This window comes from Carcharodon carcharias, chromosome 12, assembly GCF_017639515.1.
Source record: "Carcharodon carcharias isolate sCarCar2 chromosome 12, sCarCar2.pri, whole genome shotgun sequence".
Taxonomy (NCBI): Eukaryota; Metazoa; Chordata; class Chondrichthyes; order Lamniformes; family Lamnidae; genus Carcharodon; species Carcharodon carcharias.
In genome coordinates this window covers 56,742,936-56,760,883 of record NC_054478.1, presented here as the reverse complement: position 1 = coordinate 56,760,883, position 17,948 = coordinate 56,742,936, and the positions used below count along the sequence as shown (strand labels likewise).

At 38.2% G+C, this 17,948-nt stretch overlaps 1 protein-coding gene across 2 annotated transcripts in view; it reads right to left on the bottom strand.

Annotated features, from left to right (window-relative positions):
- Positions 1 to 937: 937 nt before the first annotated feature.
- Positions 938 to 17,948, bottom strand: part of snx4 (sorting nexin 4) — a 50,686-nt gene continuing 33,675 nt past the window's right edge. Inside the window, exons 7-14 of one of the 2 annotated variants that reach the window (XM_041201459.1) lie at positions 16,362 to 16,434; positions 15,826 to 15,887; positions 15,427 to 15,492; positions 14,626 to 14,715; positions 12,959 to 13,058; positions 10,320 to 10,465; positions 7,180 to 7,294; positions 938 to 2,721 (exon numbers count right to left, since the gene is read on the bottom strand). In XM_041201459.1, the coding sequence (XP_041057393.1) occupies positions 2,674 to 2,721; positions 7,180 to 7,294; positions 10,320 to 10,465; positions 12,959 to 13,058; positions 14,626 to 14,715; positions 15,427 to 15,492; positions 15,826 to 15,887; positions 16,362 to 16,434 (700 nt within the window). In that variant the 3' untranslated portion in view covers positions 938 to 2,673. The remainder of the gene's footprint in view (positions 2,722 to 7,179; positions 7,295 to 10,319; positions 10,466 to 12,958; positions 13,059 to 14,625; positions 14,716 to 15,426; positions 15,493 to 15,825; positions 15,888 to 16,361; positions 16,435 to 17,948) is intronic. The other variant, XM_041201460.1, reaches the window with a different exon arrangement.

The window sequence follows — 17,948 nt, the reverse complement described above, 5'->3', positions numbered from 1 at the left end:
AAAACTACTTGTTGGCAACTCTTTGGGTTGTAGTTGCAGAGACTACAAAAATGGAACAAGGTGGTGTCTACTGCTGCATGTTAATATGGTCCTTTTGCAATGATAATATAACATTTGGTATCATACAGAAAGAGAATGTTACATCAGAATTTCGATGACAAAAAAACGCAAGAGTAAAGCTCAAGTTAATAAAACCCTCCAGATTGATTCATTGTCCTCCAACTCACGCCTCTGCAGTTTTTATTTTGTATAGCATAGTCATTTAATGGAGGTCAGTTGTTACCAGGGAAAAGATCTGCAACTGTCATGCAGAATATTAGTGCAGTTCCTCACAAACGTGTGTGTGTATGTCCACGTGTTGAGAGGTTAGAAAAAGGAGACAAGTTGTAAGAAAAGTATTTGAATTAAAATGATTGCTGCCCAAAAAGTTTATCCCTCTCCACTGGGGTCCACATCCAAGGCACTGGGCAAGATCAATTCAGGTAGCTTCCTTCCTCTCATTTTCCCTTTTTGGAGCCCAAGAAGAGAGACTGGGGGGAAAAAAGGAGGGGGATAAATCATGCATTTTACGAAGTTTAATTTTTCTTCCCATAGCTAGTCTGCTGCAAATCTCTAGTTTGATCACCACAAGCAAGATGAACAATATGCTAAAACAAAAACAGAATTACCTGGAAAAACTCAGCAGGTCTGGCAGCATCGGCGCATTCACCCCTTCCTTGGATTCACCTAGTTCTGTGAAGGGTCATGAGGACTCGAAACGTCAACTCTTTTCTTCTCCGCCGATGCTGCCAGACCTGCTGAGTTTTTCCAGGTAATTCTGTTTTTGTTTTGGATTTCCAGCATCCGCAGTTTTTTTGTTTTTATCTCTGTGAACAATATGCTTTGTTGTTCAAATTTTCACCTGGAGAAACAAATATTCAAATAAAAGCATATCAAATTTGCATTTTAAAAGCAAGTTTATTCAGCATACATGGCACAGAGGGAGGGGGCTGGGGCTTGCTGCAGGGGTGGAAGGGGAATTCCTTTTATTCTTCTACAAACTCCCAGGCATTGTCTGAACTTACCTACATGCGAATTCTGAACACTTTTCAGGCATTGTTTTAAGCAATCCAAGATGGAATCAAAGCAAATAAACATGCAGCAACTGCTTTGAAATACAAATAAGCACAAGGCAATAAATTTAAGGCACCTTCATTTAGTGTTTCTTATTTTGTTTTGGCATTTAAAGGCAAAATTGAGAAATTGCAAAAGGCAACAAAACCTATTAATGGCATCACTTAAGTCACATCAGCTTTTGAAAATTGCAATGTTTTTGATCATTAAACAGGTAATGTTTATAAATGTTCAAATTATCGCTTTTGCCATCCACTCTCAACTAAGTGTTGGTTAGCAGATTTGTTAAAATCACCCAAATGTTTGTTCTGCACAGCTTAACATTGTATTTAAGTTAGAACAAATATAGAAATTCAGGGGAATTCTTTGCTTACCATACATAAAGCAGAATTATAATGGGAATGAACTTTCCCCCATTGACAAACTTAGAATAGAAAAGTCATGAGTAGAAAAGGCAATTTCCCCTAGACATTTTTGCTGAAATGAGGGGAGAAAAATTTCATCCCATTAGTCCTTAAAGAATGGCAAAATGGCTTCAATAGACAATTTCAAATGTTAGTGTCATTAACTGAATGTTAGTATTTTTAAAATCACATTTATTCAAACATGCACAGTACTTGTTGGGGGGTCAGCAGGGGAGGCAGTCATCTGTCAAAATTTACACTTCTGAAATTTACAAATTTTGGAAAGCTAGAATATAAAAGTTATAAATAACTTTGATACTGAAGTTAACCTAATTAGTTTGTCAAATGAAGTTAAAAAAATTACAAGACCCTCATTGTCACTTACAGACCATGATTGCTAACTGTATACATAACATTTCCCAGATGACAATGTGTCTAAGTTATTGAAATTATTCATATTTTATGGCAATGAAAAAGATTAATTCAATGAGCTACATTGGTCACACCAAGTAGTTAACAGCCTTTTGCACCATCATTAATTAAGTCTGGCTGGCAAGGCATTTCCTCTATATTCCAGTCAAGTACTAAACATGCTGAATTGTTATCTACTTATTATTTGCTTAAAGCAGGAAGTTCAGTAGGAAGAAATTTAAAAAAAGACTTTTCTATTAAGACAAATGAAACAAGGTTATTTTGAAGAGTCAGGCTAAGACTATTTTATATATCTAGATATTTCTGAAGCATATGAACAGCCGTCCATTTTATTAGGAGTTATGGAAACTTAGCCTTGTTGAAAGCCCAGGCAAAATTTTGCAAAAAAAAAAACTGGCACAATGTAACCACATCTGGAAATGATCTGAAGGCTTTCAAATCTGCAGGAAGAAACTACATAGCACATAGATTAGTTTCTGTAAAAGAATGAAATTCTCTGCCTGCTTTCCCCTTAACCCCACATCCCTGGAAACATGATTTTGAAACTTTATTAGCAAGACATTTTCTCACAAAAGTTTCTTTGTGCCCAGTTCACAAGCAAATGGATTGAAAAGACAAATATACAATCGCTGTAAAAAGGATTCAATGTGCTCAGTTAATTTCTGAATTCTAGCTTTTCTTGTGCTTCTATTATGTAAGGTTCAAGTTTATTGAATGTAAACTTTTACATCTTGCTAAAGCATTCCTTAGCATTGGTCCAAACTTGAATTCCCTAAAAAAGAGAAAAGAAAAAACTGTTTTTGTAGATATCAAATTTGAAAGTGATTCACTTGAAATACATGCATTTTTGCATTTCCAAAAAGTAAACATATTAACTAGAAAAACAGTTTACAAAACTCATTTATATAAGCGCTTTTCACAACCACCAATTGTCTCAAAGTGTTTTACAGCTAAACTTGCAGACTACAAGGATAGAGCAGGGGAACGGGACTGACTAGATTCCTCTATACAGCTTGCAGGGACTCAATAGGCCAAATGGCCTTCTCATATCCGACAAATCCCTGGGACCTGATGGCCTACAGGCTGAGGTTCTAAAAGAGATAGCTGCAGAGGTGATGGGTGTGCTGGCTATGATTTCCCAAAGCTCCTTAGATTTGGGATCAGTCCCATTAGATTGGAGGTTGGCAAATATTACATCGCTTTTCAAGAAAGGAGGGAGACACAAAACAGTCAACTACAGGCCAGTTAGCCTAACTAACATCAGTTGTTGGGAAAATACTGGAATCTATTATGGAAGTCTTAATGCCCTATAAAAAATGATTAAATCAAGTTAACATGGTTTGGCTAGGGGAAATCTTGTTCAACAAATTTATTAGAATGAGTATAGATTAAGGGGAACCAGTAGATGTAGTATACCTGGATTTACGGAAGGCATTAGATAAGGTGCCACACAAAAATGTTAATTAGGGAAGGTAACAGCTCATGGAGTTTTTTTTTAGGTTGGGGCGGCCGGGGGGGGGGGGGTGTCATTTAGTATGGATAGAAGACTGCTTTCCATTATCCATTAATTAGAGAGTGGGCATAAATGGGGCTTTTTCAAGTTGGCAAGCAATGAATGGTGGATTGCAACAAGGATCAGTCCTCAGCTATTTACAATTTATACTAATGACTTAGATGAAGAGACAGACCAATGCATCAAAGTTTGCTGGTTTTTAAAAGGTGTGTAACTTCTAAATGTTGCTTTTCAAAGAGTCTTGAGTGTGTTTGTACAAGCAACAAAGTTAACATGCAGGTGCAGCAAGCAATTAGGAAGGCAAATGCCATGTTGGCCTTTATTGCAAGGGGATTGGAGCACAAGAATGAAGAGTCTTGCTGCAGTTTTACAGGGTTTTGGTGAGACTGGCAAAGTCAGTAATTGTTGGCCATCCCTAACTGCCCTTCAACTGAGTGGCTTGCTGGGCCATTTCATAGCACAGTGGATCAACCACATTGCTGTGGACTTGGAGTCACATGCAGGCCAGACCAGGTAGACAGATTTCCTTCTCTAAAAAAAGGACATTACTGAATCCGATTTGTTTTTCTTTTAAATTTTCTTTTCTTTTTCGTTTAAAAACTGCAAGAAAATTGGAACAAAATGTTAATGCTTCTAAATTTATAACTTTATGTACAAGAATTCAGTTCAACCACAACCCAACTACAATAACCTTTTAAATGTGCATTAACTCTTCGTCATCAAGTTTTCTAAATTTCTCTCCAGGTAGTCAAAATATGGAGAAATCAAGTGCTTGAGTCATGGGATTTGTAGCTAGGATTCCCTGGTGACAAGAATTTCAGCTGAACTAGGCCACAAGGATTGACAACAATGATAGTGACCATGAAACTATTACCAGAACTAGCTTTTTAATTCCAGACTTTATTCATAGAATCTAAATTCCACCAACTGCTACAGTATATCGCCAGAAAATTAACCTGGGTCTCTGGATTACAAGTCAAGTGAAATTACCAACAGACCACCTTCTCCCCTTAATTTATACCATTCACTACTTTAAAATACCTGAAGTCTGTCCTTTTCCAAATACTGTTGTGAAAATTCAAACCATTTAATCTCACCTCAAAGTGCTAGAATAATCTTCAATGCTCTTTTGAGAGTTATATCCATGCCCTTTTTTTAAAAAAGGGTAGAAAGCCCATTATAACATGAAATGTGTATTTTAACAAGTTAGATTAGAACAACAGGTTTTGGTTTGATTCTGCTTTGGGATACACACTGCCTAGGAGGTCAAAAGAAAATTCACATGCAATACTTTATCCAATGCCTTCTGAAAAATTATGCAAATTATATTTACTATACAGATCTCTTTCACCTATTTGATTAATTCCTCAAAAGAATTACAGTGGCTACACAAGCTACAACTTCAGCCACACCACATGCACATAGTCCCTGCAACATTTAAACACCCAGTGTCAAATAAAATGCTGGAAAATTTCCTTCATCGGGGGAATCAAATGGTTTTGTCTAATAATAAAACTGCAAGAAAACTGGAACAAAATGTTAATGCTTCTAAATTGATAACTTTATGTACAAGAATTTAGTTCAACCACAGCCCAACTACAATAACCTTTTAAACGTGCATCAACTCTTAGTCATCATGTTTTCTAAATTTCTCTCCAGGTAGTCAAAATATGGAGGAATCAAGAGCTTGAGTCATGGGATTTGTAGCTAGGATTCCCTGGTGACAAGAATTTCAGTTGAACTAGGCCACAAGGAAAGGCAAATAATAGCTATTCAACAGAAAGCTTGTTTAATGAATTCAGTCACAATCCAAATATGACCAAATTTTGAGAAGCAGCAATTACAGTCCGGGCTATTTATTGAAGGACCATTTCAAGTTCATGCTTTTGAGTATGCACTAGAAAAAGTACATTAATCTTAATTAGAACTGTTTAATTCCAAAAAATTAAGAATCAAATAAGCATTTTCTTACAAGCATTCGTGACTTTGTGGTGTTTATTTGATTTCAGAAATCTGATAAGCTTGAACAAATGCAATCCCTCACCATCAGGTCATTCAAACCAATTTGGAAGTACTTCAACACAAACACTAACTCGGAATAGAATAAACACTGCTTTTAATAATTATGGATTGGTGCCAACTAAAGAAAGCACAGCCTGCAGCTTCCTGGTGAGCTTTCATAGGCAGTATAATCCAATAGCTGTTTTGTAGCTAACCCAATAATCAGTCAAAGATATACTGGGGAGGGAAAGGAGAGAGAGAGAAAAAAAAAAGAGCATCAGGTGAGAGAGGGGAGCAGGTGAAAGAGCCACATGAAGGCAGTTGGGGTGGGGGGAGCCAGGCAAAGATGACGGGTGAGGAAAAAAAGCACCAGACGAGGTGGCGTGATGTGGGTGGGGGAGGGGAAGCAAGCGAGCAAAAATTTTTTTTTTTTAAAAAGGAGGGGCAGAGAAACAATATAAAATAAAGGAAGAAAGGAGGGATGGAAAATTCAAATCAGGTCAGGATTTATGCCTTGAAATGGTGAACAAAGCAGGACTTGGTGACCAGGGTAGAAAGCACCTCCCTGTCCCTTTAAGAATGGAACAATGACAACCATCACTTTTAAATATAATGGGTTGTAATTTCTGATAGACTGGCAATTGAGTCAAATTGCCACTCTGCTCGAAAAGTAAAGTACTTACTGGAAATCCAGGTGATCTTATCTTGCCTGACCTTCTGACTCAAGCTGGGTGGGATCTTTGTAGTGCAGTTCGCTCCTGGGGTCTATAGTCGAGGGCAGCTGAGTTGCAGGTAAGTAGACCACAACACTTTTTTTTAACAGCACTAGCTGATGTAAACCAGGCAAGTTTAAAAGGTCCAGGCAGATTTTTAAAAAAGTCTTTGACAAGCAGGGAGAAGGTAAGCATATGAAATGGGTAGGGTCAGGCTGAGTCCGGGGGTTGGCAAGGTCAGCAGCTGGGCTTGGCCTGGGAACGCAAAATCTGTGGGGTGGTAGGGAGTAGGGCTGGTGTGGAGAGGAGGGTGGTGGTCCAGTAAGGCAATGGCAGGTGGGTGGTGGTTTGGGGGTGGGTCATTATGGGTCTGTACAACAGTTAACAAGAATTTAGAAGTGGTTTTAATTCTCTTTTTCTGGGTACCATCAAAAATAAGATTTTAAATCGCAAACCTTTGGATCGTTCCTAGTGCAGGGCAATTGCCCACTGGAGGTTTGCACTTCCCAGGCCGTGCAATCCTTACCTGGGAGCTTCTGGGGCTAAGAAGTTATGGGCCAATCAAAACAAGAATAATAATCACTCTGAAATGCAAATGTAGTGATGTAATTTTTTTGTGGCTTTGTTATATCTCCAAAGTTAGTTGTCTTTTGCCCTGGAGACAAAAGTTATAGACTTCTAAATTCAACTGAGCCACCATAGAAATGTCCTGTGCTGGATTTGAAAATTGCAAAAACAAGTGCAGCTTGATTCAACTGAATGCATTTGCATCAGTTTGAAATTTATAACTAACAAGTCAAGTTTCAATTTTGAGTATAGCCTCAAAGCAGAACATTATAATTATAATTTTACTTGCAAAATACTTGCAAATATCTAAATATTCAGATGATCAATGATGCCTTTACAATGCTAATTCTAGATAATGTTTGAGGCTTAAATTGTGTCATGCAGTCATTCTATGATAGTTTAAGAAAATAAGTGATTGCATTAAGAGCCAACCCACCTTTTTGCACATGCTTATCTGCATCACTGCATAACTGATAAGGGCCTCTTTCAAGTCATTGTTCTTCTGTTCCTTAAAGCGCTCAATGTCTGCCCAGGCATCCTTTATGAAATCTCTAAAAGTAGATATCATATCAAAACTTTAATTTACTGCGAAATGTAGATTTTAAAAGTTCCAGTTTGATTAGCGTTTACCAGGAAAGTCAGAAGTGCAAAAAAACTCAGATACCTGATGCAGCTGTCAAGCTTAAATACCTCAGTTAAATGGAAAGCTTCCATGATCACCTCCAATAGAAATGTTTACAAATATAAAAAAGTTTTGTACGACCAAATGTCGAGAGTATTGCTGGAAAAAGAGAGACATGTCGAAACTTTTTGTCTTGTAGTTATCTGGACCATCAGCAACCATGTATGCCCCAATAGATGGTGTTGCCATGGGATCCCCTTTAGGCCCAGCTCTCTCAAACATCCTTGTTGGGTTTCATGAGAAACGGGTCTTCGATGTAATGACACCTGACCTCCTACCCTTGCATATTTCCACTAAGTGGATGATACATTCGCTATATTTAAATCCACAGCTGCATGTGACAAGGATTTAGGCCTTAAGAATTCTACTTCATCATAACGACAGGAAGGAGAGTTAAATTAAGGCTAGGAGAGTATGTTTCCACAAAAGAGTTGCCATAAGAAAAGTCTTTCACAAAGAAGAGGTAAATTTTACTGGCCCTCAAGTGTAGGCATCTTAGTTAAGAGTAGCAATTCTGCGAAATAGTCACTACCACATCCAGAAACCCTCAAAGATTGTTTAATTGTGGCAATTCAGATAGACGTGCAACATTGCAAGATCCAGATTCTGACTCCACACAAATCCACGGAAGGCTAGCTTACATTTATGACATTACCAAATCCCTCAAATTTACTTAAGAATGGAGTCAGTGTTACACAGACATGAATAAAAAAAAGTGTTAATTGTGGTACAGACATTATCCAGGAAGCAGACTTGGAATCAGAATGTTTACAGCACCCTGTTGCATCTGTCCCAGCTCTGCTAAAGCAATTCAGCTAGTCCCACTCCCTCAACCTTTCCCCAAAACCTCCATTATCTTCAGCTGCTTATCTAATTCCCTTTTTAAAGCCACAATTAAATCTGCCTCAGCTTCCAGACCGAGGCCACACATTATATAAAAAAAACCCTTCTCCCATATCACCTTAAATCTGTCCCCCTCAGGTTCTCAACTCATCTGCCAAAGGGAACAGTTTCTCTCTATTTACTCTGTCCACACCTCTAATGATTTTGAACACCTCCCTCAAATCTCCAGTCAAACTTCTCTCCTCCAAGGGAGAACACCACCCAGGTTCTCCGTTCCATCCTCCTAACAGAAGTCTATGGAACCATTCACAGATCTTTTCTGCATCCTCTCCAATGCCTTCACATCTTTGCTAAAGTGTGGCGCCCGGAATTGGACACAACACTCTAGTTGAGGCCAAACCAGTGTTTTAAAAGGTTCAACATAACTTCCTCGCTTTTGTATAATACAGCTTGATTTGTGAAGCCCAGGATCCCTGTGCCTTTTTAAACCACTTGTCCAATTTGCCCTGCCACCTTCAATGATTCGCACACATCTCCAGGGAAAGAATTTTCAGGTCGGCGAATGAGGGCAGGGCCCGCTCACCAATGTGTAAAATGAAAGGCGGTGATGTCGGGCATGCATCGCGCCCGCCGAACTGTCAAAGACCTATTAAGGCCATTAATAAAGAAATTAAAGTTAAGAATGCTGCCCATCCAACCTTAAAGTTGGCAGGCAGGCGAAGAGCCCAGACGGCCTTCACATTTTTCATGAAACCTCATCCACAGGCAGGATGAGGTTTCATAAGGATTTATTAATTAAATAAAAAATTTTGAAAAAATTAATGGACATGTCACAGCTCAAGTGACAGTTTCGCATGAGGGGACATGTCCTTAAGTTTTTTTAACCTTTCTTCAATGTTTCATAAGTGAAAGTAATCTCCCTGAGGTACTGCTGTGCCTCAGAGATTTCTGCGCGCATTCCCTAGCTCAGGGAATACCACCACCCACCCACCCACCCCCCACTCGCACAGGGAGCACAAAGCGCTTCCGGGTGTGCATCACGCTGGGCGGGCCTTAATTGGCCCGCCCATGTAAAATGGCAGCACATTCAGGTTCGCATCCACCCCCGCCCCCACCAATGGGGAGAAATTTCTGCTCCAGGTCTCTGTTCCTGCATTCCCTTCGGAATTTTATTAGCCTCAGTGAGGTTTGAATTCATGTCATTTGACAGATATGGCACCATCAAGATGCCTAACACTACACTTAAGTCCATAGCTTAAGTGTATAAGAAAAGCTCTGAAGATAAAGATATTAAAAGACTAATTCCTGACAAACAGGTTACCAACAGGGCAGAAAGGGGTATGTGTTCGACTGCATGGATAAAGATTGAAATTAAATCTCCTGGTCAATTTTGAGGGATAGATAATTTTGCAGTCCTAAACAAAAGAAAGAATGCTCCCAAATGTGGAACGATTTTGTTTGATTACATGATACTGTGTTTGTTCAACGTTTATCATGTTGACACTCATTGGTGGGCTATTAATAAACTGAATTTTCCCTATTGGCAAATACAAAACAGCCTGTTCCCAAACCACTCAACAATGGAGTAAAATTTGACCACTACAGCTAAGCAAATGCAGCTTTTGTGCAATTTACAAATGTTTTTTTTAAAAATTCACTTCAAAATACTCAGTGTCATGGATTCTATTCACTGGCTACTAAATGCTAAGTCTACGATACCCAAGCAGTTCTTTAGGTAGTCTTAAGTGCAAGAAAAGAAATCTAGAAAGGGAAATAGTTCCAACAGAAACAACACTCTCATTCATCTCCTTTAAGATCTCCTGGCTGGAGAAAGTTTTCAAAAACCTTTCATGATATGACCGGAAATGACAAATATTGTGCATTAAAGCTCCTCCTTCTAAAATAACATCTATTTAGCCTGGTGGCTCTTCTACATAAGGATGAGATCCAAAATTAAATAACATAGTCTGCACAAGTCAATGTTACAAATCTTTCTGTCTACATATGGTTTGCTTAGCGTTAGAATATACAAGTTCTGTTGCTGGCCTTACTCGCACTCAAGATTTTTGGCCTTCACGAGCTCCTCTCCATCAGCAATTTGGTCCTCCAACATATTTAGCTTAGCTTCTCTTTGTTCCGGTGTCTCCTGCCCAAAAAGTTTGCTGGTCATACCTTTTAGGGAAAACGTTCGCACCGTCTATAAAGATTAGAAAATAAAAATTGGTTTGATCATTCAGATGTAGCAGATAATAAAGGATTCTTGTATTGATTGAATCCAGACATTATCATTGGTAACAATCACTTGGCTTACTTAGTATACCGCTACAGGAGAGAAAAATAATATGCAAACGTTAAAGAAGCTTTGCAAGCAGCTCAGACCTGACATTAGCTATATATAGTGCCGGTGCAGACTCGATGGGCCGAAGGGCCTCTTCTGCACTGTGGGATTCCGTGATAGGTAGGGCATTTCCACAGAAAGGTAACCAAGCTGCAGGCTGTTTCAATGGCTAATTGCGCAATGTAAATGAAGAATGGAAGTCAATTGTTCCTTGCAGAGGAGCACACTTGGATTCCAAATTTAAACTGCACCACTTGACTGCAAACACATTTGCTCTGAATAAAATGGGAATATATGGTGATTTACATGGACGTCCCTCCCTCTTAAGAGGATCAACTAAGAGATAAAGGAAAGTAGTATGCAAAGTTCAATGCTTTAACACTGAAGACTAAATGAAGAGGCTGGAGAGTTGTGTCAGTTAAGACAAACACTCCCCAACCACACCCCCCACCACCCGCATATTTCCCTTCAATGTCCCAACATAGGATTAAAATCTCCATGACATACTCAATGTGAAATCCAGGCTTCAATTGTTGTTTTGTAAATCAAGTTTTTAAATACTTAAGAGTGCATCAGGTGGCATCCCTCTGTGTAACATCTTCCAATGAGACCGATCTGATAACTATAAAACCCAACTGCCAACGACAACCAAAAAGAATGTTCCAAGCGAGTAAAAGCTGCAGGTTGTTGCAGTAGTGACAAGAGGTACATCAACATCTTTCACAAACTACAGCGTAAAAGACGAAGATGACCGTTAGCAATTTTTGTCTGGCAATGTCAGGAGAGTCACCATTGTTGGAGAGTGCAGTGATGAAGGATTGGGGTAAGCATCGTCAGTGTGGGGGAAAGAGGGAGGAAGCTTGAGCATTTTGAAGTGGTGAGGGAAGGGTTTGAGCACTGTGGGGTGATGGAGGCTGAACATTTTTTTTTGAGGGATGAGGGAGGAGGTGAGCACTGTCAGTGAGAGAAGGCTAAACAGTAAAGGGTTGAGGGGGCGGGGCAGGGGGTAAACAATTCCACTTAAACCGTGCAAGACAGATAAACTGAAGAGATGGGTCTTCAGTTCATGGGGAAAAAAAATGAGGACGTGGCTTCACTGGAATTACACTCATCACTTGGCCTCCTAACTGTTCATCACTGCATCCCTGCTGCAGTTGGCACCAGAAGGTGCAACTGCTATGGTATAGAAAAAGAAAGTGGACAGATTAAATCTCAGTCAGTGGTAGGCGCACCCTCTGATGATCAGGATATTTGGGCCATTGTATTTCAAATCATGTTGTTCGTATAAACTGGTGCATTCAAAAAAAGTCCAAGAGCAAAAACAGGAATAATGGAGACAAACCTCTTAATTAAGGGCATAGCACAAAATAAGTGAAAAAAAAAATCAAGTAAAGGGTATCTTTTTCCTTTTGACTCATAACAAGTAAATTGAAATTGAAGAGCTTTTTCTTAGTGCAATGCACCTGTAGAATCCCATTTCAAAACTAAATTCCAAATCAGAATGAGCCATTCCCTACATGGGCCAAGATCACTGTTTGCAAGATTAATACAAGAGAAGCATTAAAAGTCTGATTTCCCCAATTGATCGGAGACCAATTTATCAAAAATGCTTAAGAAAGGCTATATTATGCCCAACTTGTCTTTCTAATTGTTTCATATAATGCCTTAATTGTATTACTTTGCCTAGATTAAATGGTACTTAGTTTCTATATGCACTTTAAGTTGCATTATATAAAGTTAAATCCAGTTTAGAGAAATTCGTACATGGCTGGCCAACTTGTATACACACTTCTTGCCACACATTTTCGTACGTGTTAGAATTGCAAAATTTGTACTCCCCTATCATTTAACTGGAAAACAAAAAGGTTCACATTAACTTTTATCTTACACAAGATGAAGTCTTGGTGGGAGGAAAACATGCTCATTGTGCTGGAGTATTAGTAGTTCAAATTTCAGTGCAATTACAAAAGCAATATATTAGAGTAGTAATATGTGATTATTCATAAAAGGTCTCTGACCACAGCCAATAAAACCCAGAAAAAGGAAAAAGAAAACCAGGACGAACATCCAACTCAAGGAGATGATGTTCAAGAATTAGGGGTCAGCATAATTCAAAATTCTGGGAAGCCACTTACAATTGTAATTTTGTTTTCTCATGGAAGCGGTAAGCTAGTGACTTTGCTCATCATGCAAGAACACTACCAATAATTAAAAATAAATCCTGCACATCTCCTGGAAATGTACATTGAAAAGCTGAGGGCCATGAGAACCAATCATCCACACTGAACCTGGTAGCGTAGCACACTGACTATTAATGGAGTGGAGGCAGAATAAAAAAAGAAATAGTCGCACCCCAGTAGCTAGCTCCTCCCTTTGTTGTTTCTTTGATGTTAGATCCAAAGCAGCCATCTCCAAATCATACTGCTGCAGTTCATGCTTTCTACATACAGACCTAAAATTAAAAAAGAATAAAAATACCAATAGTGTAGCATTTCATTGTCATCCTAATTTAATTTAAGCAGTTTCCATGATTCAACTACGTCCGTAAAAAGCTCTCTAGATTTACATTGGGATAACACCCATATTTATATTTTAGTTGGAATTTAATAATGGAAACATTTGAACTTGAATTGTCCGATTAACATGTGCCAAATAGTTCACATGCAGAATAATGCCCAAACAGAATTCGAGACAGGTAGTCAGACTTTCCAACTGTTGACATGAATTTTAATTTTTAGAAAAAGTTTGTACAACTGCTAATCTGGCTTTGTACCAGATTTCAGCTGTTCAGTTTGTTTCCATTCTTAAATGTTCCTATCCTAATGCAAGAATCCTCTTCCCACTTGCACATTTTCTTTTCCAAGCTTCAAACCATCCACTACAATTACACACAATTTTACTTTAGTCTTTCTAGGCCAGATAACCCTATAACAGTAGTTTTAAACCATAATTTATACATTGCATTTTCACCACATTTGTTATCTGTACATCAGGATTCAGAGGAACACTAGGAGCTATTTGCTCGAGCACTGTCATTGAAGCTTTTACAAAAAAAAAAATACCTATGCATGTGGAAACATGAAGGTATGCAAATTGGGCATAAAATTTAGTCAGATAATCCCATCTATTTTTGTCAAAAGTTCTACTTTAGATATAGCTTTCAGAACAGAGAACATAAAACAGCTCTTACTCATTTCAAAATGCAACTTCTTTAATTTTGAAGTTCTTATCATTTGCTTTCCTCATGCAGTTAGAAGTAATTACGATTTGATGCATGAAGAAATATATATAAAAAAAAAACAATGGTTTTGTCAGTTCCTCAAAAAAGTTGTGCACTGAGTGAAATCCATTTCTACAATACATTAAAAAGACACCGAGCTGAGAATCTGAGACATTGCCCCTGGTTTACAGGTGAAAGTGTGCCAAATTGTCCCAATTTGGTTGATGGCAGGCGTGTGCACATTTCTTGCCAGACATGTGCCTCACACCATATTAGTTATAGTAAAGAAGTGTTCAAGGCCCACACCCAAGTTAAGTATTTGCTTATGTATAGGGCAATTCAGTTAGAGAGGGCCAGAATATTGCATATGTGCAGCTTATCTGGCTGATTGCCAATTTAACTGTCCTTCAAGGAACTGCTGTAACATTCATATCATTTAATGATGTTAAGAATTGATCTTGGTTAGTTTTGGATCAAACATTACATTAGTTTTAAAAATTAATGTCTCCCAGTGTTTTATTGCAACAACTTTAGTTAGTCATTAAAAGTAACTTGAGTATCTTAAATGGTCAATTAGTTGTGCATAGCATCGTGAGACAGTAAATGGTGAAGGTTGGAGGATTGTATGGATAACAAGGAAACCTTGAGTCTGAGCAAACCATAAGTTTGGGCAAAAGCAAATTCTATCAGAACACAATTATAATATCACTGAATGTTCTGTGCATGTAGGAGTAAGCTCCAAATGAATTATTCTATTTCCTCACATTGCTTTGGATTCAAACAAGTACACAATACACACCGAAGAGCTTCTGCAAAGAAGAGATATTCCTTTAGCTGATCAGCGTAGTGCTCCTCCTCTTCTAGAATGTCATCAATAGATGCTGCATATCTTAAAAAAATGAAAATGTTTGAACTTGAAATGCAATAAGACACTACTGTTATGATTTTGCTAGATTATTTAATAACAGGTTTTTACTTTGCCACAAATGGCATTAAAATGTAGCCCACTTCAAGTTAAAAGAGTAACTGGCATAAAAATTTTTTGCACAGTTATTTCAGAGCTCAACAATTGTTATAGAATATTCTTGTATTTTGTTGGAAACTTTTCTGAAATGTTTATAACCATAACTCTTCAGTTCATCAAATCAATGTGTGCAGCTCTACAATTGCTTCAGTCTGATGATGGTTTGCAAGGCATCAGTAGTCCTGTGAGGCCAATTTTTCCAGTTACAAACAAACAATCTGAAGCCCTCGATAGTGTTGTTTTGTGAAGCAAATGGAAATCATCAAGTGTGCAGTACAGCAGCCTTTTTGTTATTGCATGATTTTTGGCATAGGTTTCAAAAGGGAAATGGGAACAATGCCAAAATGTTCCTACAATTATAAAACTGGAAACTCCCTTGAGGTTTATATTTAGCTACTTTAATTCCTGCCTTTTAAAAAAAAATTTGATATGTTTAAAAGAGGAAAGCAATATTTTGCTTCCCAACTGCCCCCAAAAAGTTTCAAATTCACTTGAACAGATTGCTTAAATCTTTGTGACATAATGTGATATATCAAGAAAAATGCATCATTTTGGATTGTTTATGAAGATACATACACATCCATGTGGTGACCAGCACTCTGCAGTCCATCCCCCATTTCCTTTTCGATTGCACTCCATTCACTATTCAAAGAGAAAGTACTTGTATTACAGTCCATTTGACATAGTTGTTCTAAAAAAAAAAACGGCACGTCAACCCCCAAATTCTCCCAAAAATAACTCAAACTATACCATTCAAAAGCAGCAAGACCTTTCACTAAAACTTTATATCCTTGGGCCCTTGATAAAAGGATTTATTTAAAAATAACCCCATGTATGTTTACACATCAGAATTATGGAAACCCAGCATGACATATTTCATACAACCATATCACTTCTCTTTAATGTTATAACTCATGAAATATCATACATCTTTTATAAATGAACCAAGTGGTAAATATAATGCCTACAGCTTACCTGAAAACCCTTCCATAATTTCCATGCACTTTGTATACACCATACAAGCGGTCTGCCACTCTCTGCAATTACAGTAAGCATTTTGGAAATTTAAGAGCTACTAAAGTGAATCATTACACACACATGACCAACAACTCAAAAACACCTGCAAGGTTGGGGCAAAAATCTTGGTATAATTTCATATTTTAAAGCAGACTCTAAAAATAAAGGCTGGTTGCAATTCATTAAGTTAATGCCCTAGACCCTGGTCTGCTACAGGCACTAGGAAGTTGCTCCAATTCCAAGTTGTGTTATGCAATAACTGAAAAATTGCTAATTGTGGGGTGGGAACCAGGATCGCTGCTCTTGATCGCTATTCAGTACAATACTCTTGGAAAAAGGAAAAAATAGTGTATGACATACGATACACGACACATGGCTACAGCATCAGGCCTGGAAGAATGAACGAGTCAAATAGCCAGCCAACATTTAAATATCCAAGCTCATACATGAAGAATGACCACTCTGGCAAAAGGTATCAACTTGGAATTACATACTGCTCTGACTCGCAGTAGGTGTGATATGATGGACTGCAGTTCATCTCCATAATGTTTCAGCTCCATAAATCTCCTGTGAACAGATGAATAGTACTTCACTTGTAATTTTAATCTAAAGATTAGACTGTTCGATTTATTTGCATTTCATAATTTAACAGCAATAAACTGTTCCACAAAAGGGCCAAGTTTTCTATTACATGTTTTTTTAAAAAAACATTGAGGACAATTCCTATGACAAACGAGCACCTCTTAAAACTTGTTCAACTTTCTAAGAGATTAAATATAATGCCTGCACAACTAAAGAAATAGATCAAACTCTAGATTGCTCTAGTTCTTTTAATAGCTAACTTATAGGCAAATCATCATATGGCTTCAATTATACTTTCAGCAAGTCTATAGCACTTAAAACTTGAACAGGGTACCAGCAATAACAATAACTTGCTGGAGATAGTAAAACCTTATGCAGAGTCTTGCACAGGAAAGTGGTGGGGAAGAGCACCAATTTTAAAGCATTTTCTTGAGTTGGAATAAAATAAAGTGAACAGAACAATGATAGCTTAAATTTAATGCAAATAAAATGTAAATTACTTCACACAAGAGACTTAGATGCATTCCACAAATGGTGTTGTAATTACTAAGGATGAAGCGGAAAGTGAAACCTTTGTAGACTTTATCCCCAAGATGTCCAACTAATGCAGAGCAGTAATCAACACAACCAGGAAAATGTTGAAACATACAGTTACAATGGTAGAATACAAATCAGAGGGAGTTAGAATGAAATGGTGTAGGCTTCTGGTCAGACCACTGATCAAAATTGTCCAAGTTCAGAATTTTCTTTACATTCATTCTTGCGGCATGGGCACAGCTGATAAGGCCAGCATTTATTGCCAATCCTTAATTGGCCTTGAGAATGTGATAGCGAGTTGCCTTTTTGAACTGCTGCAATCCATTTATGTGTAGGTACACACACAATGCTGCTAGGGAGGGAGTTCCAAGATTTTGACTCAGCAATGATGAAGGAATTGCACTATAGTTCCAGGAATGGTGTGTGGGTTGGAAGGGAACTTGCAGGTGGTGTGCCCATGCATCTGCCACCCTTGTCCTTCCAGGTGGTAGAGATAACAGGTTTGTAACTGCTGTTAGAGGAGCCATGGACAGATGCTACAGTGCATTTTGTAGATTGTGCACACTACTGCCATTGCATGCTGGCAGTGAAGAGAGCAAACGTTCAAGGTGGTGGATGGAGTGTCAATCAAGCAGGCTGCCTGCCTTGGATGGTGTCAAGTTTCGAGTATTATTGAAACTACATTAATTCAGGGAAGTGAAGACTATTCCAACATACTCCTGGCTTGCAGCGTGTAGATGGTGGGCAGGCTTTATGTAGTCAGGTGATGAACTACTTGCTGCAGAATTCACAGCCTCTGACCTGCTCTTGCAGCCACAGCATTTACATGGTTGGTCTAGCTAAGTTTCTGGAAAATGGTAACCCCCAAGGAAGTTGACCCTAGAAGTGCAATATAGTTAATGGAATGAAAACAATAAACCCAGAATATTTACAGTTAATAAGGATTGTAAGTGAAGGCAAAA